The sequence below is a fragment of the Anopheles darlingi genome, chromosome 2, assembly GCF_943734745.1.
Source record: "Anopheles darlingi chromosome 2, idAnoDarlMG_H_01, whole genome shotgun sequence".
Classification (NCBI taxonomy): Eukaryota; Metazoa; Arthropoda; class Insecta; order Diptera; family Culicidae; genus Anopheles; species Anopheles darlingi.
The window spans coordinates 41,501,903-41,525,124 of NC_064874.1; the positions used below are offsets into that span (position 1 = coordinate 41,501,903).

General features: G+C 49.4%; 4 protein-coding genes and 1 non-coding gene across 7 annotated transcripts in view; 4 read left to right on the forward strand and 1 right to left on the reverse strand.

The window, feature by feature from the left end:
• Positions 1 to 848, forward strand: part of LOC125949354 (protein Aster-B-like) — a 1,429-nt gene extending 581 nt beyond the window's left edge. The window contains exon 1 of the mRNA XM_049676320.1: positions 1 to 848. This exon is cut by the window's left edge and continues 581 nt beyond it. Coding sequence (XP_049532277.1) covers positions 1 to 769 — 769 coding nt within the window. The 3' untranslated portion in view covers positions 770 to 848.
• A 291-nt stretch (positions 849 to 1,139) lies between these two features.
• LOC125949248 (symplekin) lies at positions 1,140 to 6,195 on the reverse strand. Of its 3 annotated transcripts, none has more exons than XM_049676105.1 (8): positions 6,069 to 6,195; positions 5,797 to 5,896; positions 5,542 to 5,709; positions 5,321 to 5,438; positions 4,978 to 5,243; positions 2,280 to 4,905; positions 1,457 to 2,199; positions 1,140 to 1,364 (listed from the first exon to the last, which is right to left on the reverse strand). In XM_049676105.1, the coding sequence occupies exons 5-8, from the start codon at positions 5,059 to 5,061 to the stop codon at positions 1,224 to 1,226; spliced, it is 3,594 nt and encodes a 1,197-aa protein (XP_049532062.1). In that variant the 5' UTR covers positions 5,062 to 5,243; positions 5,321 to 5,438; positions 5,542 to 5,709; positions 5,797 to 5,896; positions 6,069 to 6,195; the 3' UTR covers positions 1,140 to 1,223. The 3 variants fall into 3 exon arrangements, with proteins under 3 accessions (XP_049532062.1, XP_049532060.1, XP_049532061.1); XM_049676103.1 differs by having other exon boundaries at positions 4,978 to 5,252; XM_049676104.1 differs by having other exon boundaries at positions 4,978 to 5,252; positions 5,542 to 5,896.
• A 134-nt stretch (positions 6,196 to 6,329) lies between these two features.
• On the forward strand, positions 6,330 to 9,777 carry LOC125949337 (hepatoma-derived growth factor-related protein 2). Its single transcript, XM_049676300.1, has 3 exons — positions 6,330 to 6,624; positions 7,767 to 9,006; positions 9,119 to 9,777. The coding sequence occupies exons 1-3, from the start codon at positions 6,571 to 6,573 to the stop codon at positions 9,187 to 9,189; spliced, it is 1,365 nt and encodes a 454-aa protein (XP_049532257.1). The 5' UTR covers positions 6,330 to 6,570; the 3' UTR covers positions 9,190 to 9,777.
• A 1,469-nt stretch (positions 9,778 to 11,246) lies between these two features.
• On the forward strand, positions 11,247 to 11,318 carry Trnaq-cug (transfer RNA glutamine (anticodon CUG)). The gene has a single exon. It is a non-coding gene; the product is annotated as a tRNA-Gln (tRNA).
• A 10,673-nt stretch (positions 11,319 to 21,991) lies between these two features.
• On the forward strand, positions 21,992 to 22,833 carry LOC125949436 (serine, glycine, tyrosine and glutamine-rich protein-like). The gene is made up of 2 exons (XM_049676442.1): positions 21,992 to 22,095; positions 22,231 to 22,833. The coding sequence occupies exons 1-2, from the start codon at positions 22,069 to 22,071 to the stop codon at positions 22,714 to 22,716; spliced, it is 513 nt and encodes a 170-aa protein (XP_049532399.1). The 5' UTR covers positions 21,992 to 22,068; the 3' UTR covers positions 22,717 to 22,833.
• The last annotated feature ends 389 nt before the right edge of the window (positions 22,834 to 23,222 follow it).

The following is a 23,222-nucleotide window of genomic DNA, read 5'->3' on the forward strand; positions in this document are numbered from 1 at the left end:
TTACGCGATCGACGTGACGGCGGTGCAGGGAGGAATTCCGTACGCCGACAGCTTCTACGTGACGCAGCACTACTGCATGTCCCGCACGGTCGACAATCACACGGTTTTCTCGGTGCACGCTCAGGTCCACTACCGCAAGTCGATCTTTGGCTTCGTGAAGGGATTCATCGAAAAGAATACCTGGGTCGGACTGGAGGACTTCTACACTTCGCTGTTGCGCAACCTGCAGAGTGAGTACTGCATTCCACCGGCAAAGAGCAAGGGACGACGAACACGCCGATCTGCCCACGGCCAGAGCAAAGGGGGACTGGGAATCGAGGAAACGATCGCGATAGCAGTCGATACGAAAACTAAGCAACCATTGCGATTGGTGGGCTCGGTAAGACCGGGTATTATCCAGGGCAGTGTACAACCAACGCCACCAAAAGCCACCGGAGGTCGATGGCTTGTTGCCATTATGCTGCTGTTGCTGATCTGCGTTAACCTGGCACTTTACCGGAAGCTGCTGCAGATGGAGGACCTTGAGCGCGTATCACGGCTAGACCACATCGAAGAGCTCGATTCGTTGCTGCTTGCTAAAAGCGTTCGAACGCGAAACGATTGGCTAATGATCTTCCAGCAGCAAGAAACGCGCTACAGTGACGAAATGCTCGAGTGGCAAAAGGTACTGTCGACGGTCACCGACATGCTCAACAAAGCCAGCGTGCTTTGTACGAAGCTATGCAAAGTGGCCGAAAACGTGACCGCTACTGGGGGTGCCTCGGGTTGATCCGGCGGCACAGAGCAAGCAAGTGGCGACGAGGATACGCATTCCAATCGCTAGTGCAATAATAGACGTTGCTTGTTGAGGGTTTTTGGTTCCTGTTTTCTTTTAGTATTAAACACATTCTAGATTGTAACGTTTTCTGGTCAAAACCAAAGGAATCGTTCAAGTGAAAACAAACAACACATCACGTTTAACGAAACGTGTTATAAAATGTAAAATATACAGTTAAAATTTTAACAAATTCTGCCGTCCGTCATTTGTTGCTTCTCAAAGGATCATATAGATAAGAAATGGAAAGGAAACGCGAAACGCGAGTTCTTCTGTTTCGCTTCTTCAGAATGTTGAGAAACGATGTATTACCAACCGGAACGAGATCGAATGGTTTGTTTGGAGCCACAACATTATCAATCAAAGTAACAGTTTGCTAACGACGTCCCTCACACTGCATCAATTCGTGTTAGTCCTTCGAAGAAGGTGTAGCGGTACTGGCGACTGGTGGCGTCGCTGCCGCTGGTGGTTCGGTGTCTTTTTCCTTTTTTTCCTGTTTGATTTTTACCGGCAGATGAGACAACATTGGTGCATCTTCGCTGTAATTTCCCTATAAAACCGAGAAAATTGAAACGTGCCATTCATAAGAATAGAAACTTGTTGGATTCCACCGACGGGACGCGCGCAGCCTACTACGCTTACCACAATTTGAAGATCGTTCGATTCGGTGGCCGAGTAAGGCGAAATGCCTAGCAACACGTCCATGATCGGTTGCGAAACGTGACCGATCTGATGCTCCATGATTTCTCTCGCGTGCTCTAGCATCGGTTCCCGGAATTCGGGACAAATGTTGAGTGCATCCTGTAGCTGTGGTGCCGGTAACTGAATAAGAATGCCCAGGCTTTGGGGCGTCAGCCTCTGGGCACACTTTAGGAATCCGTCCCAGACAACCTTCTGCTTCCAGACCTGCTTCAAGATGAGCCGCTGCAGTAGATTCGTGACGAATCCGAACAGCCGTGGATGTAGCGTGAGCGATTGAATGACGGTACGCATCAGCAGCGTGGGCAACGGTGTCATTTCAACCAGCTGTTGCATCACACTACCGAGCACATCGTGCGTGTACACATCCTTTTCTGCCAGGCAGAGTGAGGTAGCTTTCACGATGAACTTTAGTTCCACCTTGCTCGTTTCGATGGTATGCAGAGCGACTAGTAACTCGGCTGGAGTGAGCGGTAGCTCCGTACTACCGAACTCGGCCCCTACACCGAGCAAACGATTGAACACCTCTTTTACTACTCCCGGATTCAGCTTGATCAGTTTCGGTAAAGCGTTTAGGATCTCCTTCTTCGTTAGCCCGTTGATAACGGGGATCAGTAAACGGACGTCTGATACTTTCGTGTGGTGAAGCGTACGGACCCTCTCCACAAGTTCCGGTGAAGGTAGAGCTGGACAGGTGGAAAGATAAACGATAGATGAAAGAGTCCCATCAATCTGCAAGGTAATTGCCATAGTAACGCCAACTTACTCTTTTCAGTGAGAATGTAAATGATACGGATGATGATCGTTTCCGAACCTTTCGGACACTGTTCGATCAGACGCAGCAGGTTTTCACTATCGGGTCCGATCTTCCTAATCGGACCCTCGATCGCACGAATCACGGCTCGCTTCATCTCAGAGTTGGCTCCAATGTACACCTCCGAGAAGCGCTGTAACAGCGTCTGATCGTAGACCATTACCTCGAGAAACAGTGCCAGGCACACCTTCGCCAGCTCTTCATTCCACGTGCGCGGATGTTCCGCTCGGCCATACTCAGCAGCAAACATCACCTCCGGGGGATTTTCCTGCTCTAAGTAGGCGAGCCACTCGAGAGCCCGCGCTTCAATATCCTCCGTCAGGACCCGGTGTACCGCGAACACGTTCATCACGTACTCGATCGCTTTCTCGCGAATCGGCCCGTTCTCGTGGTACGCATAGCGGAGCAGAATGTTGAGGTAGGTCCGTTCCCGTGGTGGTCGACGAATAAGCAAATCTTTCGCTATTTGCATCCCACAATCGGCCAGTTCTTCAAGCTCGCACATACGTACCAATAGTTCGGTTGCCTCGGCGGGCATAAGTGGTGCCTCGAGGTACAGACGTTTTAGGAGTGACTCCTTCGGTCGAAACACGTCCTTTGGTCGTTCCATCAGATTGCTGACGAGCTGCACCAGTAGCTGCGTGTAGGGATACTGTGGCCCATTATCGTGTTTTACGTGTGTGAAGGGCGCGAAACCCTGCAGCAGGCTGTACTCCTCGAAGAGCCAGGCAAAGGCAAGCTCGATGCGCTTGGGCAAATCCTCTAGAATGTGATCGAGTATCACTTGCCGGACGGGCGCGACGAACGATGCACCGAAGGCGGTTATGATGCGCTGTCGCTGCACGCTCACTCCACCGATGAGCGCTTGCCGTTCCGCGCGCAGTATCCGCGTGACGGCATCGGTGAGGAACGTTTCCTTGGTTGCCTTTGGTAGGGGCTTCGTAATTTCCGACAGCTTTGGCATTTTGATGCGCTGCCGAAGCTTCGGTTCCGTCGTCCCTCCCTTGACACGCTCGAGCGTTTCTCGCAGCTTACGCGTTGCCTCCAATTTCTGGCGATCGTCCTCCGAAAGGGCTTCATCATCGTCGTCCTCTTCAGCACCTTCGCCACCGGGTAGTACATCCTGCTGTCCATCTTCGGCGTCCGGTTGCTCGGTCGAAGCGGTATCACCGCCGACCTTTCGCTTACCGGCCAAGATAATACTTTTCTCCTCTTCATCGCTTATGCGCACCTTCATCGGAGGTTCCTTGGTAAAGGCGGATGCTCCAGGGCCGACTTTGAGGTCGCTCATCTGTACGGCCAACGTGTGTGCAATCTTCTGGATGTATTGCTCCACCGTCAACGTGGCGGTAGGTTTCGAAGCCTGCAGCGTCTGCTCGGACACCTTATCCATATTGTTGATAACCAGCTGCACCACCTGTTCCACCTTTTGCAGAGTCTCCACTAGAAACTGTTCGTTCAGTTTGGTGGAGCGCGTCTTCTGTTCGTTGAGCTCATCCATATCTATCTCCATCGTTCGTCCCGATTGCTTTCCGTCCGTCTCTTTATCCCCGCTGCGCTTTACCTCCTGCTCGGCCATTTTGGAGCGCTTCGCGGCCTGCTGGAGAGAGCCGGCCATCGCCGATTCCAGTGCCCGTTTGGCACGTCGCTGTTTTTCTTGCTTGTCCATCTTGGGTATAGCGCGCGTAATTTCGCCGTTCGAAGCACCGAGATCGACGAGAATCTGCGCGATCGATGCCTGATGTTCGTAGCTCGCGCGATGTTTCAGTAGATTCAGGAATTGCATTTTCAAGTTCTTCCGCACCGAGCTAACCTGCGAGTTGGTAAGCGTCGGGGGTAAGTTCGAGTGCAGGTTTTTCAGTGCTTCGATTACGCGAGTCATCGTCGTGGGACGGAGCTTGGCAATGATGCACAGCGTACCGGTACAGGCGATTAGATTGACCGAGGAAATGTGCATTGCACCGTGGAACTCGAGCAGTAGCTCAAAAATTTTCGTCGCTTCATCTTCCAGTTTGCGCCGGCGGATCAGCTTCATCGTGAGGGGCACATCTTCGAGAGAGAAATCATTTTCTCGCTTCATGCTATCCTCATCCGGATACGTCTGTAGTATGACGACCCCCTCGAGGAATTTGATCGCGTTCGTCCGGATACCGTCATTGTTATCATCGATCATGTCCAGTATGGAAGCCTTGACTAGGCAGAGAGTGTTCCAGGCTTGCTCTACCTCCTCTGGGATGTCGTCGAGCGAGCAGATCCACTGGAGCGCCAACCGGTAAATGGATCCACAGCCTTGTATCACTCGCTTGGTGACATTTGGAGACGTGTCACGCAGAAGTGTAAACAGCACGCCGACCACCTTGGGCAGGAGCGCAATGTGCTGTTTGCACATCTCCTCTATGAACCCAGCAATCGCCTTCCGCACGTCCTGGTTCGAATCGTGCGCTAGTACAAGGATATTTTCGAGGAACTCGTTCAGCAGCTCAACATCCGAGTGCAGTAGTAGTTCCTGTAGTTTCGCGATGATCTCACACTTGGCCGCCGGTGTAGCTGTTTGCGACTCATTCAGCGCTTCAACGATCTGAGGAAAGAAAGGACCCGAGATATGAGCAACGGTGACCATCAATCCGTATCAGCTTAGAGAATCCCATACCTTGGTACGGGCGTTTGCTATTTTTTCGTCTGTAAACAGCATAGCCGTTTCGCTGAAACCCGATCCTCGCAGGAGATTCTCCATGTTTGCGTTTTTCCAGTTCACTGCCAAGTGTTAAATTGTACCAACAACTTCCCCGGGAAGACTATTAAGATGGAACACACACACACAGTGGAACAGACCGGTCAATGAAACTATTCTATCTGTGACCGTGCTCCGTAAACTTTAAACGTATGCAACCAGCATTTCCAGAGGTTTTGCTAAAGCTTAAATAACTGAAACGATAAGCAAACGCCATGCCAATTTCTCCCGCTTGATAACTTCTTCGATGGAAGGTACTTACTGCACGGATTCGGATGGTCCGAATGTGAGTTCGTCCGGCTAGACGCAATTTTTTCGTTCCATTTGGGTTAAAAGGATATCCGTAATAAAAACTGAAGGAGAATTTGTCGTGATGATGACTAGAAGAAGAGTTTGATCGTTAATGCTACAGATTCTCGCAGAAACACCAATCTGGAAGCTTGCCAGAGTGACTGTCGATCAACGGTTTCCGACGAAGGTTACCTTCGGAGACACCCGGCTGACGGCCGAAGTAGTGCAGTTGATTTATATCCACAGCGTTGTAAAAAGATTTGGAATCCTTTCCCGTAATATCAGCTCCGTCTTTTTGCGGTTCGTTTCACGCTGCTGTCGGTTGCGGTTTTCCAAGACTCTTGCACTTTTCCGGGGATTCTTTTCAAACGAGAACGACGACGGTAGTAGTGAATGGAAAAAAGGATCCCAAAAGAGGTGACGATCTACAGTGAACTATGCTCGTACTTGCGGCTGTCCGGTAACGATAACGCGTTCTACACGATCCAGGGCAGAAGCTAGCTACGCCAACGTCATCCGCGAAGATGCCTTCCTTTGATGAGCACACCTAAAGATTGTTCAAGAAAACGAGAGGATCAACACGAGAGCGATCCGGATGAGCTGGTTTATCCTGGCGGCTGGGCTTCCAGCCAGGATACGGACAGGACAGCATAGCGATGAAGAGTAGTGCAGCTAGCCACTGTTTACCAATACTCGCCAATACACGCCGTGGTTTGTACCTGAGCATGTAGTGTTTGTACCGTTGCAATACGAGTCACCTAACAAAATTTCCGAAGCGATTTCCCGATTTTTCCACTTTTTCCGGTGATTTTTGTCCGATTTCGGGATTTAGGAACGCGGGATCGCGTTTCGGGCAGATTTGACGTGTTCGAAACTGCCGGAAAATAGGACAGCACGCACACCAGCTTCATTAAACCCCACACACTAAGCGCCGTGTACGTACACCTCTGCTCGAACGAGGCAACTCGATTTTTTCGTTTGTTGACGGCGGTGGCTTACACGACGCTCCCGTGAATTTTCTCGTGTTGCACCGTGTGATTTCCACTTTTCAGCCTTTTCATTCCCCCCAGATTGTGCGTTTTTCGTAGAACCAACAGCGCACCTGACAAAGCGAATCCGTGCAAGTCAACATCGGGGTTTTCCACTTTGGCCAACTATCCGAACGAAGAACGTGACGGTACATGTTCGTGCGTGTGTTGTTCAAGCGAGTTGCAAAGGAAAATGTCGGATTCTAGCGCGAAGCCGGTTGAGGAAGTTCCGACCCACGGAACACCGGTAAGTGAACAGCGGAGTTTAAGGACCTTCACGGATGGGTGCTGCGATAGCGAGTGCGTAATATGGCCAAAGTGCATTCCCACGCAAGTGGCGACGGTGGCCGTGGCAGCGTGAAATTTGCCATTTTTTCCTCCCTCGGTACTTATTATACTTTGTGCGTGTGCCGGTGTGAGTGTGTGTGTCAATTATGACGAAAACCAAACATCACCTTGCCAGCCACAGCCGACGACACCATTTGCGGGTACCGGAATTAAACGGAAATAAGCGAGAAACCGACTTATGGTTCAACGGCCTTCTCTATTGTGCCATTATGAGGTCAATGATAATTTTAATGCCTTCGATGGTTTGTGCATCAAAATCCCGAATGCCCCCTCACACACGAAACGGCCATTGCAAATGTGTGCGTGTTGCGAGACAAGTCTGGGCGCGCAATGAGCAATCTCATGCTGTGAGAAGCGCCGTGAGATAAATCCTATCACCAATCGGGTCCCGCCAACTCGAGGGGGCTTTTCTTCAAGTGTGGTTTTGAAAACAATTCAAACCGCACCAAGACGTACTTTTGGATGATTGTGACCGTATATTTTTAAAATATCGCTATCATCGCGGCAACCGAGGCATTGTAACCAATTAGGAGCGATGAAAACTTGAGGTAGCCTTTCATTCTTGGGTAGTCAGCTTTGCATGCTTGGATGTATGTTGCATCGCCAAAGTTGCGCGTTCGATCGTCGATTGCTATTACGGCGGGAAAACGGGTGTGGTACGAATCAAGGCCGCCAGATGTGGCGTGCTTTACCACCATTGTGCCCACGTTTCATGTGTGGCGCAACCACGTGTACATGTGGGAGCGAGGCTGAATTGAGAACGATTTCGAGTGTACATAGTTGCTTGTTAAACCACCCCGCATTAGACAGCCCATCGCGTTGTGATAAAACATAATCTGTAAATGCGTATCAACTTTCATAGCTAGCTAGGGCATGGTTGGCCGCCCTGCATTGTTGAGAACTATCGCAGCGTGAAGATGTGAAACAAGAAACACACAGATCACATGTTTAGCTTTCAGAATGCTTACTTTCCGGCTCGAATGTTGGGAGGGGAGAACCGAGACACACTAATCCTAAGGTCATCCCGTTTTTCCGTTCTAGACAAAGCGCACGCCAAAACGGAAGGCGGATGCATTCCAGAAGGAAAGCGAAGAGTTGCTGAAAACGCTCGGTGTTAGCACGGAGGACCTAGAAGATGGGCGTCGTCGGACGAGATCGAGCGCTCGCGGTGTCACAGCAACACCACCGACCACGCCGGCAACACCGCCTGCTAAGCGCGCTCGAGGCACAATCGCAACAGCATCAAAGGCATCGCCATCATCAGCGGCGGACTCACAGAAAGCTACCAGCAAGTCTACTCCCAAGAAGCGAGGTGGTCAAGTAGCCGAGCCAAAAAAGATTGATCTTCAAGAAGAAGAACAGCCGAAAGTAGACAAAACATCTGCGAAATCGAAGGACACATCCTCCGAAAAGATGGAAACTGATGCTGCCCCTCCTGCGACTGTGGTCAACACGGCCAGTGAAGTCACCAGTGAAGCAAAGGAAGAAGCACCCGTGGTCAAGGATAAAGACACACCGAAGGCCAGCGAGGAAAGCCAGAAGCAGGAAGAAGTATCCTCACCCAAGGAAACGGCGGATGTTATCGAAAAAGTCGTTGCTAACGACACGTCGGAAACGAAGCCATCTTCCGATTCTTCGTTAACTGTTACGAAAGTCCAGGATGAAAAGCTACCGAGTGAATTAGAAGCGATAGTGGCGAAAGATGATGGTAGTGAGACGAAGAAGCCATCCGCTGAGGAAACGACGATTGACAAACCGCCTTCGGAAGCGATGGAAGTAGACGCACAGAAGAGCACGGTAGAGGCTCCGGAAAGCGTGGTGGAGCAGCCCAAAGCTGTTGTTGACCCGGCTGAGAAAGCTTCCGACAATGTGGACGCAACCGTTGCAGGATCCACACCAACGAAGAAGGAAGATGATGTTAAAGTGGATGAAAAGGAGACACCGGTAGCCCCGGATGCCCCAACGGAAGTTGTGGCTAACGGCGAGGTAGCGACCCCGATCATCTCCGAAGCAGCACCAGCGGAAGTACCAGCCGAAAAAGAAGTGCAGGAGACGATCCAGGCTAGCACTGTTACTGAAGCGTCCGCAAAGAACGACGTAGAAACTGTTGTGAAGCCGAAGGATGCTGCTTCCGAAGTAGATGCAGCTTCTATTAAAACTCCAATCGTTGGATCGGATAATTCATTGGCTAAAGTAGAAGAAACCGTCAGTAAAGTAGAGAGCAATAGTGTTGATTGCGATCGTAAAGAAGACAGCGCTGTTGAGAAGATCAATTCGATCGGTAAGTGAGAATCTACTCGAGTAGTCGTCGTTTTCGGATTCATATTATTAAAGCGGCACTACGACTCACTTTTTAACCTATCCCCGGGGTTTTATTTTTGTTATTTACACAGCCGAGCCGAAGATCGTTTCGACGGAATCAGCGACAGCGGTGGCGGAGGCAGCACCGGCGGCGGCCCCATAAAGCAAGCCCGAATCGTTCACCGGTTACCAGTTGTTGTTCCGCTTCATTTTCTTTTAGCTAGTTGCCGAGTTTAGTTATCGCGAGAGGGCACCAAATGGCTACTTTGCGCGAATTCGTAGACTCTAGAATAGTAGTGACAGCGCAGGGTAGTTCTCAAGTGCATATTCGAAAGATTTCTCCAAAGTGCCGATAGTATATAAGATCTGTTTCCTCCTTTACTTCAAAGAACCGGTAAGAGGTTTTCGATAAATTTTACTTTGGACGAGAGGAAAGTCGTCATACTGTATCGTCACACGAACATGATTCGTGATCGGTAACAAAAGGGAAAAAACTGTTACCTTTTCTAAGAAGTTTATTTTCGATCCCTTTTGCCGCGGTTTTTCCCTATTCGGAATCAACTTAACTATACTATACGAGCCATATTGGAAGGTATGGAACACGTATAAAAATACATTTATAATTGAAGTTTACTTTTTGGAAACAGAACAGCAAAATTTGATGCGCGCAATGCACTGCTTTCTTTTGAATTTAGATCAAGCGTTAATAAACCGGAAATAAAGTAGAGACTAATCAGAAAATGGCTAAAAAGGGCTTAACAATAATGTGGCTGGATATGACGAAGACAAATCGATTTAATTGGTCGCAAGTAGCGTTTTAAGTTTTCCCTTTTGTTTTACTATTCACATACTTCAATACAACAACAAGCACAATCAAAAAATATATACTACGAAACGGAAATGTAGAAAGAATCAAAGAGACAGAAAGAGAAAGATGTTTTATTGGTGGGAGCGGCTGTAATGAACAGCAAAAAGTAGAACAGTTAGTTTACGGCCATGATAGTGTTTAGTGTTTCGCCTATTAAACATATTCGCTGCCAGCGATACGGACAGGGTAGTACGGTTAGTGAAAACTTCGGAACAGAGGCACATCTGTCGAGCTATCGGCACAAAAACACAAGCAAAGAACTACAATTAGCTGAATGTGACTGGAATAATGGAAAAATGAATTTAAAACATTGGCAGCAAGAATGCCTTCTTGACTTATGCGAGCTTCATTGTGGGTCACAGTAAACGCACAGATCAGATAATTGTAGCCTCTAACCGGCAGTGACCGCAAGATGTTAGTGGACATAAGATTCCATCGCGTAATAGCATGGCAGTTGTTGAAATGGAGAAAAAGAAAAAAAACAATACGATATCGGCACTGCAAAATGTACAAACCTGGCCATCGATCTTTTTGAAACTGTTTACCTGTGAGTCTATATACAAGGAAGTGTGTTTGTGTTAGATCTGTGACTAAGGGGTGAATGTAGAACTTTTTCAACTGGATAGTGCTTTAACAAGAAACATTACAAACGACCACCGTGGATTGCTGCGAGTACTAGAGGTAGACAGTTGTGTGGAGCGCGTGGTGCAGATGAGCGAGAACGTTTTTACCTGATAACTTGTCGGCATAGAATTTATTCTAGTGTAGCTGTAATTCTTCATATTGATTATTTACGCCGTACGAAAAATAAAGAGAACTGCAATTCGTTTTTGGGAAATACATGAATATCAAGCGACTTCAATTGAGACAAAATCTATCCTAACACCTTTCACCAACAGAAATATGGCCAGAAGTCGTTTGTCGGAAAGCAAGCGATATCTCTTGTCTACTGTAAGTTTACTGTGGGATTTTCAAGGAAAGGACATCAGAGTTCTTATAAAATATATTTGAAGTGTTGGGTGTTACCGTGTTTAATATGCTCTGCTTATATAAAAAAACTCCTTAATGTTGTATTCATATACAGAATCCAGTCACTGGAGGAAGTATTTTAATAAGGAATTGTAGGCTGCTACGTTTTCCCAAACAGTTATGCCTCAGCCACTAATAAAAGCCTGGCCCTTTTCACTAAGTAAAACATTTATGTAGATGCTAGAGCACTGTTCAAATAAAAAAATCGAAGGCTCGGATAAAAAAAAAGAAAGGTAAAATCGGCACCCGAATAGCCCCTGAAATTATACTCTTTGTTAGCTTTGTATAGGATAAATTGAGGTCTAACTACCACATGATTCATCGGTTCCATGGTGTAACGGTTAGCACTCAGGACTCTGAATCCTGCGATCCGAGTTCAAATCTCGGTGGAACCTACAAATAAGTTTTCTTTTTTATCAATGGTGCTTTTTATGAATCTTTGTGCACAATATGGAATTAGCTACTAAAAGAGCATTGAGGTACTTTTAATATAGTTAGACTGTTTGAGAGGCCATCTTGGATTGATTCCGCATACAATTCTTCAAAGATTGAAGTTTTATACGTAATGCTTGGACCGTTCAAGGGATGGCGTAGACTGCTTAACCCTAGAAGATTTGTCATGATTTTAATATCGTAGGAAAAAATGAGTTTCCTGATGAAAAGTTGACATTGATTTGGGCCACAAATATTGGTGCACTGCGAAGTGCAATCTAGAACCTCTGTGTTACTTTGGAAAACGTTCACTCAATAGCATTAAATTATTCGAACACACCTATTGGCAAAAAGTAAAATAATTAAAGAATATTGATTGCATGCTTTGTGGCGACTTTAATGAAATTGTTGAGTTCGTACAAGAAAGCAAAATCTCTCCATTGCCCTACTCTGCAAGAGCACAAAGCGGTCATCGCAACGGTCACGTGACCCCACTACTAACCGCTCGTAGAGCGCGCCCAATTCCAATTCTTGCTCGGAAAACTATTTCCCAATGCACCACCCTTTTGTCATTCTTCTGCCCATGCCTATTCATCAAACGGGCCGTGAAGTTGTTCAACTTAGCAGTCCGCTCACCCTTGATGGTTAATGCCATCCGGGCATTCATCCCAAACGATGGTTGCCATGCCCTTCCCCCCTCTCTCTCTCTGTTTCCCACCACGACCAAAAGGCGCGAACGGGAGCACACATTTGCATTACCTAATAGCGCTTAACGATGGCCATTAACATGGTCCGGCATCCATAATATCTGCAATTTCCGAAACCGTCAACGGCATGTCATCGGCACCTGTGCGGAATGGGCGTAGAGGTGCAGAAATGATCTCCCCCAAAAAATTGGATCAATTCATCGGTTCAAAAGGTTGCGTTGCGTTTCATCGTTCACACCGTATTTGGGGGTTCGTGGGCAAAGGAAAGTGGCAACGGTCTAAATGTCGGAGTTCAGCACCGTTCGTCCACCACCGGTGCACCACCTTAAATTCCCTCCCCTCCCTAGGGTGGGGGTCACCGACAAATGCGATCTTCCGAACTGGTTTCGTGCTCTTAAAATAAGCAGAAAAAGAATGGCCATCCATCCATCGTTCCGGACCGGATCGACCGACACCGTTTGGCCCTGGGCTGCATGGGACAAGCCTTTATTGTTTTATGCTGCAGCGCTAGTACGCTTTTTGTTGCATGACCTATGCCAAACTGGGATCGCACTGCAATCGCACGGCCACCAGAGGAGGCAAAGGGAAACGGTGCATGGTGTGAAATGGCACGGACCCACCACTCGCAGCGCAAGGCTTGCCATCTTTTCGCCTGTCCTGCCCTCCGTGACTTTCGCGTTTCGCGCGATGGTTAAGCGCAAAAAGAAAATCAAATAAAATTTCCCGCGCCCTCGGTGAAGGCAAAAGAAAGAAGACCCTCTCGATAGCCTCGGTTCGGGGTACAATTTAGTAGTGGGGTCGGTAGTCGGGGGCAAGTGGAAGAATCGACCGCCGTTGAAGCCCGAAAGCGCCCAGCGGCCTGGCCGAGGAAAAGGTGGTGGAGGAGTCGTCGTGATGCAATCGTAAATTATCATCATCCCGTACGTCCGTTCCGAGGCCCGGTGCAGCAGTCGAGAAGGATGTGACGGTTAGCGAACAAGCAGGCTGGGCAGTCTTCCTGTACCGTGCAGACGGAACAGCCGATCCAAGTACACCGCGATATGCAAGACAGGAAAAGATGGCGTATGCTGCTGGACGACGACGACGTTTGTCGACATTTCACGGCCTACGTGATCGTCGCCTGCCTCTACGTCCAGTATGGCCACACCGGGGCACAATCGTGCGTGCGTGTGTGCGCGATGCGGGATGTAAGGATTGCATCACGCCGAGAAACCGGGAGTTTGCAATCCCACATCACGGTGCTGGCGATCATCTGGCGGCCGCTTCTACCGCTCTTCTTATTTGTGCTTAGCTCCGGGAATGGTGACCGTCGTTGGAGCGTGGTTTGGATTGTTTTTATGTTTCCCTTTTTATCGTCCCTTTCACCAGTGGTCCACCGCATACAACCTGCCGCCAGCAGTGGGCCCGAGTGTGATGCTGCTGCTGCTGCTGCGCACATTTTGAAGGTTAGGATCGTCATCGAGATTGCGGATCGATGCGAACGACGATCGAGTGGCAATAGAGGTTAAAGGTTAAATTGAATACACCTGTGTCCCGGCCGGCCTGCGAATGGCCACCACGCACCATGGAACGCATCCCGCGTTTGATTGGCAAAACAGCAGTCAGCTTTCTCGTCGTTCGGCAAAGATGGTTCGTTCGGGTAGGGAAAGGTGGCCCAGACGCGTTTAATTGTTTGCATCGTGATAGCATCATCGCGCGCTCAGCGCCATGTGACACCCCGCCTCTTCCCCTCTCTCTCTCTCTTGCTGGCAGCCACAAAACTAAGCTTCAATTTAGAAAGCTCTTCAAAAGACAAAAAATCTCTTCAAACCGGAGGACAGAAACGGTTAACGGCAACGGAGAGGGGGAGATGATGTGTCTGTGCTTTCTTGGGCGAAACTTTTGCCTAACCCCACGCGGAACTCAAGACGTGGTGGCCGACTATTGGATTGCACTCTTAGATAATCCGTGATAATACCATGCATTACCATGATGCAGCAGCAGCACAGAGGTGCACCACTAATGGCCGGTCGAAGTAGACGAACAATCGCAAACCAGCACCACCACCACTACCACCAGCACTAGCAAACGGACCAACCTTCCAATTACTCCAGTGTCCGGTATTGCATTCCTTTCCCGCTGAGGTAACGACCACAGAAGCTGGCGTGGCGCCCGTTTGGTAAACAGTGGTCACCACGGAAAACTGGGATTTTCCCATAATGAGACTCACGAACCAGCGTAGGGAGGCCACAATTTGGCCGGCATCGCTTCGGCCTCAATAAACCCTCGCCTCACCTCTGACCACGACTGTCTGATTATGCTGGGCCAGCACCAATGGACGGCTGAGTTGCTAGAATTGGCCAAACTGAAGGAGTGTAACGGAAAACCAAATAAAATTTCCTGCTGGATAATGGAAGTTATCGCTCGCCACCAAAAAGGTAGGCCTACCATTTTTCCTTAATCCGTTGGGCACAATAACGAGAGAGACGACCGACAGCGCACTCGATGCTGTACTCCCTGTGGATTAATCATTATGATGAGTGCGGCCGCTGCTGTGGTGCATTCACTGAAGCATCCTCCATTGCATAAGCCACCGGCAGTCAGAGGCGATCTGTGAGAGAACTCACAGATTAAAATGCTTTTTCATGCTTCTTCATCTGATGTGCTGCAGCTAAAATGCATCAGACGATGCCTCCTTCGTGCAGCGAGCTTTGGAAACGGATTGAAATGCACCGAGAGACAATAGCGAGGCGGTGCAGTGTCACGTGGAAGTTGCTTTCACTCGTTTCCATCCGTGAAATGATGGAGAATTGAATTGATTGTCACATGGATTGCGCTCGTGATCAACAGTACATCACGACGCAATCAACCGGAAGCCGTTTGTGTGTTTAAATGCACAGACTACTTCGTACGTTTGACTTTTCTTCCGCTTTTCAAGCAGGAGAGGATTACGACGGAACGAATTAGAGGAATGTCCCTTTTCTTAGAACCTAGGTCCTAGCCCTAGGACTATAACCCACTAAAGCACTCTCTTGGCTTTCTGTTACTGTTCTACATTTGTTTTTTCTCTTCTTCTACTTGAACTAGATTCGACTTACCGAGCTCGTATGTTGACTTTGGCGTCTAGGATATCGTTAAGGTTGCTAAGATTGGTATGAAAGCTACTGTTCAATTCCTGACGACTAACCAGCCCAGCTCTACCAGCTTTACTTCTACATCGTGGTGTGCCATGCTCGCCACACTGCTGCAGAGGTTATGTGACACAACCAACCCCCATCTGGCCATCGCTATCCAGTGGTTCTGATAAATGATTATCATCTATCCCTCGCCAACAACACCGGCAAGGCAGATCGTATAGAACGAACACAAAAAAGCATTGCACATGAACGTAGTTACGTAACCTCGCTGGTTCCCCCTTGCCGCAAGAGGATTTAGAAACAGAAAACTCGTACCGCACTCGCACAGGATCGCGATGTGTGATGCACTGTTTGCATAATGTATTTCAAGACCCACGAATGATAATCACGTCTCGTTCGTAAGGATGCAACGGATTGTGGCGAGCGGTGAAGAATGCTCAAGTTCCAGTAGCATAATCCACCCCGCGGTAGGGTGGGGAACTCCGACCCGGACCGGTGGCAGCAGTACAGTTGTTCGCGGTGTTGTGAAAGTTCATCTCCTTCAAAGCAGAAGATGGCTGCTTACGCTTACGGCTTAACGGGGCGCGCGTCGTGGCTCCTCGCCTGGTCAGGTCTAATGAGAGCCCTCTCGTGGTGGTGAAGTTGCTTTCGCGCCACCAAGTTGCTGCTGATGCCCCTGTGTCATCAATCATCATCCGGCGGCGACGGCGGCGATAGGGGCGACCCGGGTGGACTCTACAATACATCTAATGATCCGTGTCACTTAATGTGGTCAAATGTCTACTGCCTGCGTCTGTTTACCGACTCGTCATAATCGCGTTTAGTGGCACAAGAGAGTGTGTGCGTTCGCGAAGAGGAGGAATCCACTTGAAAAAGGAGGTAACGGAGAAAATGAATGTTCGAGTTCGGGTTGGCCAACGCTGTAATGATGCCCTGCTGCCGGTGCTGGTGCACATGTTGGCTTCGTTGGCTACGCTGGCCGCTGTTCCTCGTGTCGCTCCCTTTGTCCTGTCACCATCGTTTGTCGTTGAGGACCGGCCAAGAGTAAGTTGGTCAAGGTCGTTCAATCGAAAGGAACCTGCCATCGGCCAATGATGACGCTGGTTGCCGCGTAGCAGAGAAGAGAAGAAGCGCTCATACGTGGGGTCCATCAGGGGTCCCCATCTACTGCATACTCGGATGCGTGTTATCGATGGAGGAATCGCCCTTTCACTCTTCTCTTTTTTTCCCTCGTCTCATCGTCATCGTCGTACGCAAGTGATTGGTTGGTAATTAAGAAGCTAATTTTCGGTAAAGAAGAAAGTAAAAAAGAGCCTCTCAAGATGGGATCGGACACTGTTGCGAGTTTTCGCGTATCACACCGAGGTCACCGATGAAGAGGGATGCGATTTTATGATTTGATTCTGTAAGGACGTCTAAAGTGTCCTCGGGTACCACAACATGGCACGGTGTGGCATAGTCTTAGCCCCATGCATTACTACCGTTTATCCTTATCCCATTCTCACCTTAGCTGTAAGCCTGTTTTAGTAAGAGTCTTGCCACTAATTTTTATTCACTTCAGCGCCTCTAGTGCTCACTTTGTAATTCAGCGTTTAAATCGTAGTTATTTGTTTGATTAGTAATAAAAGTTTGGTCAGTATTGAACTACGCCTTTAACAGTTATCGGTGATGAAAAATCTACACACTCTCACTATGAAAACCCGATTTGGCTGGGGAAAAAGGAACAAAATCCTTGGATTTTCCAAACTCATCTCAAAATACCATATTGTTCATATAAGAAACAGACGAATATTTCGCATCAATATTTCTCCTTAAAGACAATAAGAAAACCTACGAAACGATTCCTCTCGTTTCTTTTAACGTCATTTTTTTGCTGAGATATGACATATTCTGTGTGGCCGGATTCGAACTGGTATAAGCCTTGGACCTCCGGATCGACGCTTTTCCATCAATGGCCACCCCTTCGATCGCACGATGATTAATGGTTTGGTGTATTTTGGCGAGTGGCAAACCATTGGATAGCGGTGGTGTTACATACGCCAGGTACCACTCCATAATTGAATCAATTACACTATCATCCCACGTAATAGTGATCGTCGGCTGATGCTGCATGCTGAGTTTGCCACGTGCCTCGAAGGCAAAAGCTATTTTCTATGCTGGCACATGAAAGCATGCTTTGGGAATGGGAATAAAAGTGATCGTGATATGCGATCGTTTGATTTTCTTATCACCAAAGCAATTGCATCGTGAATCTCGTCGAGATTGGTACCTGGGCAATTCACGTCGTTCGTCCCATCGACGCCACACAATAGTGGGCTGGAACGAGCAGACAAGATCATAAACAAAACATCCGCGATTATTGTTGCAAACAGAAAACCGGGCCCGTGCCACTCCCTCCAAACGGCGCGAAAAGATGAACGGTCCTCATCCCCTTTTTTTGGGAAGGGCGAGAGAGAGAGACATTCAAAAGTAAAGCAGACAAGGTTTAGGCTGACTATTGCTCAACTGACGGACGGTTGTGTATGTGGAGCAACGTGGAGCGATGTTACCGACAGCGCAATTCTCACGCCTGCCACAACACCTGCCGAAAGCGCGTTTGGTCCAACGATTGGATCTCGATTTGGTGGAGCAATTTCGTACCTGATAGGCATACGGGGTTCAACATTAGCGTGCCGCCCCCCGATCTTTGGGGGGTTGGACTATTTTCCAATGCCAAACCCATCAGCGGCGAGGGAATGCCCCGTCGTGTGCTGCCAACTGGCGTGTGCTGGACAACTGTACTGAAGGCGAAACTATCAGCGAACGCTCCAATGGGTGGATGGTACACGATGTGGCTGGTGTGTTACGAAACTTAAGAATCGTCCACGACGACCACGCGTTGTTCATGGTGTTGTCCACCGCTACAACTCAGGAAGCTCTTCCCATCCGCAACGATTTCGCGCACGAGATGAAGGAATGCACTTTAGGTGCTCGCCACTCGCCGCTCTTTCCTGAACGGCATCGTACCATTCGAACGTTGTCGTCGTGACGCCAATCCGGGACCGGGCATGAAAGTTGAATAACTGCTGCTGCTGCTGCGGTGGAGGATGCTTCGATGCGATGGCGCGAGCCGTATTATCGCATCAACTGATGCGAGCTAATCCATAAGTTTCCAAACACGATGGCCCTTCCAATTCCCCATTCAATTCAGTAACCACACGGCCACTGCCAACCCAATCGACCGTCAGCTCTGGTCATCGTATCGAGTATTGGATGATGAGCCTAATTGCTTTCGCAGCAACATTGTACACAGAGCGCAGCTTGAGACGAGCTAGAGGAAGCTACCCCTGGGTACAGCCGGGGTCATTTCGGTTGTTTGTTGTTCGATCGCTTGATTCAATCTGCCAACGTCCTTCACGAAAATTGTGGTTTTTGTTTTACAGAGCAGGAAACGCGCAGGGTAATGTTTCGATATCGTCATTTTGGGTAATGGATACCTTGAATTTGTGGAATGGCCAAACCACACACACGCGCACGCACATAGAAACAATCGTGCGACATACTTTGACAGGCATAATATAAACATATCTCGTTTAACCTTCGATACGAGCGATAATGTACCACGGCGCGCGAGGGACACAGTGTTAGTGCTCTGTGAAAAATGGCGCACTGCAGCGCCTCGCTGGATTTAGCATGCAACATCCACTAACCCGCTCAAGTGGATTGATTACATCTGCAAACACAATTGCTAATGAAAATTAACCATTTTCCTCGCTCGTAGCCGTTACGCGCCGATCACTATCTTTCACCGTTCGCTGCGGATCGGTTCGGTTTCCCTCTCCCCCGAAAACCACGTACTCCGAGCGCATTTCAAAAGACTCGCAGAAACGCAGCAAGCGACGAACCCTCGCCCTCCTGCTGCGGTTGCTATAGGGAATGTGTTTCATGGTCGCTGCTGCTTTGGTAGTTACAATTCAGCAAGGGAATCATGCTATGTGGTTTGGATATATTTGGCAAAGTGTCCGATCTGTCATCGCATCTGGTGTTTAGCGCAAGCTCCAACAGCAACAGCAGCAACATTGGATCGAACATCGAAAATCAATCTATTTAACTGGACTGACTGGGTCAACTATGTTGTCGATTTTCCCGGGAGAACTGACCACACACCGGCTAATTGTTGCTGCAAACAACCACTACGCTGCTCCGTGACCTTATGCTCAATCTATCAATCGAAAACCATTTTACCACCAAACCTGCCAGTGGCAGGGGCCCCAGCGCTCGAAGGAGAAGAGCAAGGGAACGATGATCGTGGATGGACGTCACTCTCAAGGTGCTGGGGGCCACATGCAAACGATCTCGATCCTCATTACACGAAACCGTGAACCGTGGGTTATATTTTTTACGCTCGCACCGATCCCCGTGGCCCCCTTCGGATCACATAAACTGTTCAGAGCTGAGCTGTAGGGTTGTTCGGTCGGGGCCTCTCCTTCCTTTTGGTTTCCACTTCCGGAGGCTACTGGAGTGGTGGATGGTGTAGCAGCAGCAGCCGAAAACTTGGGAAGTAGTGCCAAACAAGACAAATACATTAAAGAAAAAAAAAAACAATCTGGATGCATGACGTATCGAGTCGGCGGCACGAGTTTTGCCTTGAGGCCAAATTGCTTGTTGTTTGCCGGTCCACCACGTTGTGTCTATGCTTTCCTCTTCCATCCCCTGCACAGACATGGAAGGTAATGAACTCCAATATGCTGACATAATTTTGCCAATTTTGTGCCGGCGTTTTTGTCTCATGTTTTTAGACTCGTCTGTTTGACATTAACTTCGTCTTCCATTACGTTGCGCTGTTGGTAGGGAGCACATGATCTGCGAAATGGGACCCCATTGTTGAATCCAGAGCACAGTAGGTTGTTTTAAGAAGCGATTATGTAGTGAGGTGACCCTCTCTCTCTCTCGCAACAGTTTTCCATCATTATACACCGACCGAGAGGAAATGGAAGAAACCTTTTTCTTAAACAATCACCAAATAAACAATGTACTTGACATCCACCATCGTCGCATCACGACTGCCGGTGGCCAGCATCTCCGGTGTACGGTGCATGCTGCTTTTCAAATTGAGACGAAATGTTAACGGCTACATGACTGGTAACTGGACGGAGCGTAGCTCCAAAGGTCCCTTATGTCGGTGCGGATAATAAACTCATCTGCACACGCTCTCTGCTTCTGCCGCTAGGGGCGTCCCTCTTCTTAATTACTACCTGCGTCTAATGCCGGGTCCGAAACGAAACAGCAAACCATAAAAGGGGCTGGTGGTTTTCCATGGCACCCGACAATCGAGATAAGCCCGCGGTATCCATGCACGCGTGTCAAGTGCCGCTGGCACTTTTGGGGGGGTACCACACGCGGTGAATCAACTCCCAAAACAATCAATCCACCGAAGGAAACAACCAAAGCCCTTTAGTGCCGGACGAAAGTGGCGGAAACGAGATTGAAAGATTTTGGCTGCTGCCACTGCTGGTGTGCATAAGTATGTATGCACCTTCCAACTGGAGGACAACGTTTTGGGAAACATCGCGCCGGAAACCTTTTGCGGAACCTCGGCTCGCTGGTCGCGACGCCGCGTATTGAGTCAACCGGGCACGTTACGTCAAACCGTACCGGCGCGTTGGTTGCAATTCCAAGTGTTCCGGTGGCCCGTCAGATGGAGCGAGCCACTATACTACACCACTCGACGACGGTCAGGGCAACTCTGATCTGCCATCGTTACCATAGGAGACACTTTTACACTGGTCTTGATTGCGTCGTTGCTATGGATACGGTGATTCGTGTCAAAGCGAGCATCCATCATAACGCTCCACTAGAGTGGCGTGCACCCCTCCGCTCCATCAGCAGTAATTTGGCCAACATTTTACGAGGTCCCTCCATCGCGTTCGAGGGCAACGAGATCACGTCTGCTCGCCGCCAGTCGCTTCGCTAATTTAATGGGGCTTTGCGTACCAAGATGAAGCCCCCGAAGATGACACCAGATGGCAACAACAACAAAAAAAGCAACACAATCCCTCCTCTGGCCAACAACTGAACCGACTGACCACCTCACGATCCCATCCGATGGTTGATCCGTTTTAGAAGACATCCAAAAGGGAGGAGGGGGGGAGACTAATGCTTCGCACGTGCTTCGCTGAGCATCGGAAAACAATCAACGAGCAGATTAATACGTCTGGCCCGTTTCGTTAACCAAAGAGGCGGGGGGCCTAGGATCTCAGTGTCTGTATATGCCTGCGCGTGTGTACGGTTCCTCCTGCGCGTGTGTACGGCGATCACCTGTTGACCATGTATGGAGCGGCTAAACGGCTCCCGTGAGCGGCGCATCACGCTCGGGCTCATCTTCCCAGCGCGTCGTTTTGTTGCGAATCGGAATAGAACCCCTTTGTCCCCTCTCTCCGGTGGCGGCTTTACCGCGTCCATCTGCACCCCACAATTATGATGGCCAAACACCGGTGCCGGTGCCGGTGCCCGGTTCTTGGACGGCATGGGGACGCGGACGGCTGGCGGCGGCATTGCAACGCCACAAATTAAGCGCTCGACTCGCGATAATCGGCAACCGCCGATCGGCCGGGGGGATTGCGCTCGTGCCTGCGCTTTAGCGCGTCTATTCTTCTCCAAAAGTAGCCGCAGCCGTACGTGCAATGGCGAGATGGTGCGTCGGCCTTAGAGGTCCGACCGCTGGACGACAGCCTAGGTACCTATGGTGTGATCTATGGACAGAACTCAAGGACAATTCGCATTTCGGAGCACTATAAATCGCTAGGAACAATCGTCCGGATGGCACATTCTGTCGAGTGGCGTTCGATTGTGAGGTTTAGTCTAGAACATCCCCGGAGAGTCCGTGAACGGAACACGAACAGAAGGAAAAGATGCGCGTGTTTGGAGTTGCAGTTGCGGTAAGTAGTCCGGCCGTACGGTCGTGCGGTGCCGATCCGATGTGGATTGTTGTGGACGGAATTGTCTAGTGATGGATTGGAGTGTGAACGGTGTGAGTGTAATGCGTAACTACCTTGTGCCGGTGTATCTTGCAGTGTGTGGCGTTGATCGGTGCTACGGTGCTCGCGGAAGCACCACTGCCCGGTGGCTATCCCGGTGGAAACGGTAACGGAGGATACGGTGGCGGTGGTGGCAACGGTCACAGCAACGGTGGCTTCGGTGGCAACGGAAACGGTGGTGGATTCGGCGGCAATGGTGGCGGTGCCGGTGGCGTACTGTTACAGAAACCGGTGGGCCAGCAGACGTCCGAAGGTTTGATGGTCGATCCGCAGCTACTGGAGCAGGTCAAGATGGTGCTGCTGCAGCACGAACAGGAATCGGCCTCACAGAACGGTGGGGGCTCCAACTCCGGTCCCAGCACCTCGTACGGACCGCCGCGCGGTGGAATGGAGCGCATCATTGGTCTGATGCTGGAGCAGCCGATCCAGAGCATTCCACTAGCCGAGTACTGGCAGGGTGATCAGCAGCCACCGAGCAACAGCTACGGACCACCGAGCGGATCCTACGGTGTACCTCAATAGACTGCCACAACGCCAACGACGATAGTGAATGAAATGGATCGCAGACGATGAAAAGATATAGAAAAAAAAACATTAATGCAGAGAAAAAAAAATCGAAAAAATAAATAGAAAATTTGTCACCGTTAATCAAGCGAGCTCCGGAGTTTTGTGCCCCTTTCACCTTTCCTCCGTTTCGAAATTCATCATACCACTTCTCCACCCATCCACCCACCCTCTAGGTAAATAAACAAGTGACCAATAATTGGCGATGGATCGTATCTGACCGATGGCGGAGGGAATTCCTCGCCACAGAGTGTACTGATGAACATCCGAAAATACACGCAACAATCGAACGATCCTTCCAGTTGGTATGCCCTCAGTATCATTCTCCCTCTCATTCGATTCGAAACCCGTTTAGAGTGCAGGAAGGGAAGGCAGAGGAGCAGGAGGAACGTCCGCGAGGATCATGCGATGATGCGCGCACTCACTTGTCTAAGGCCGAAGGCAACATTCACTTTTCATGCGAA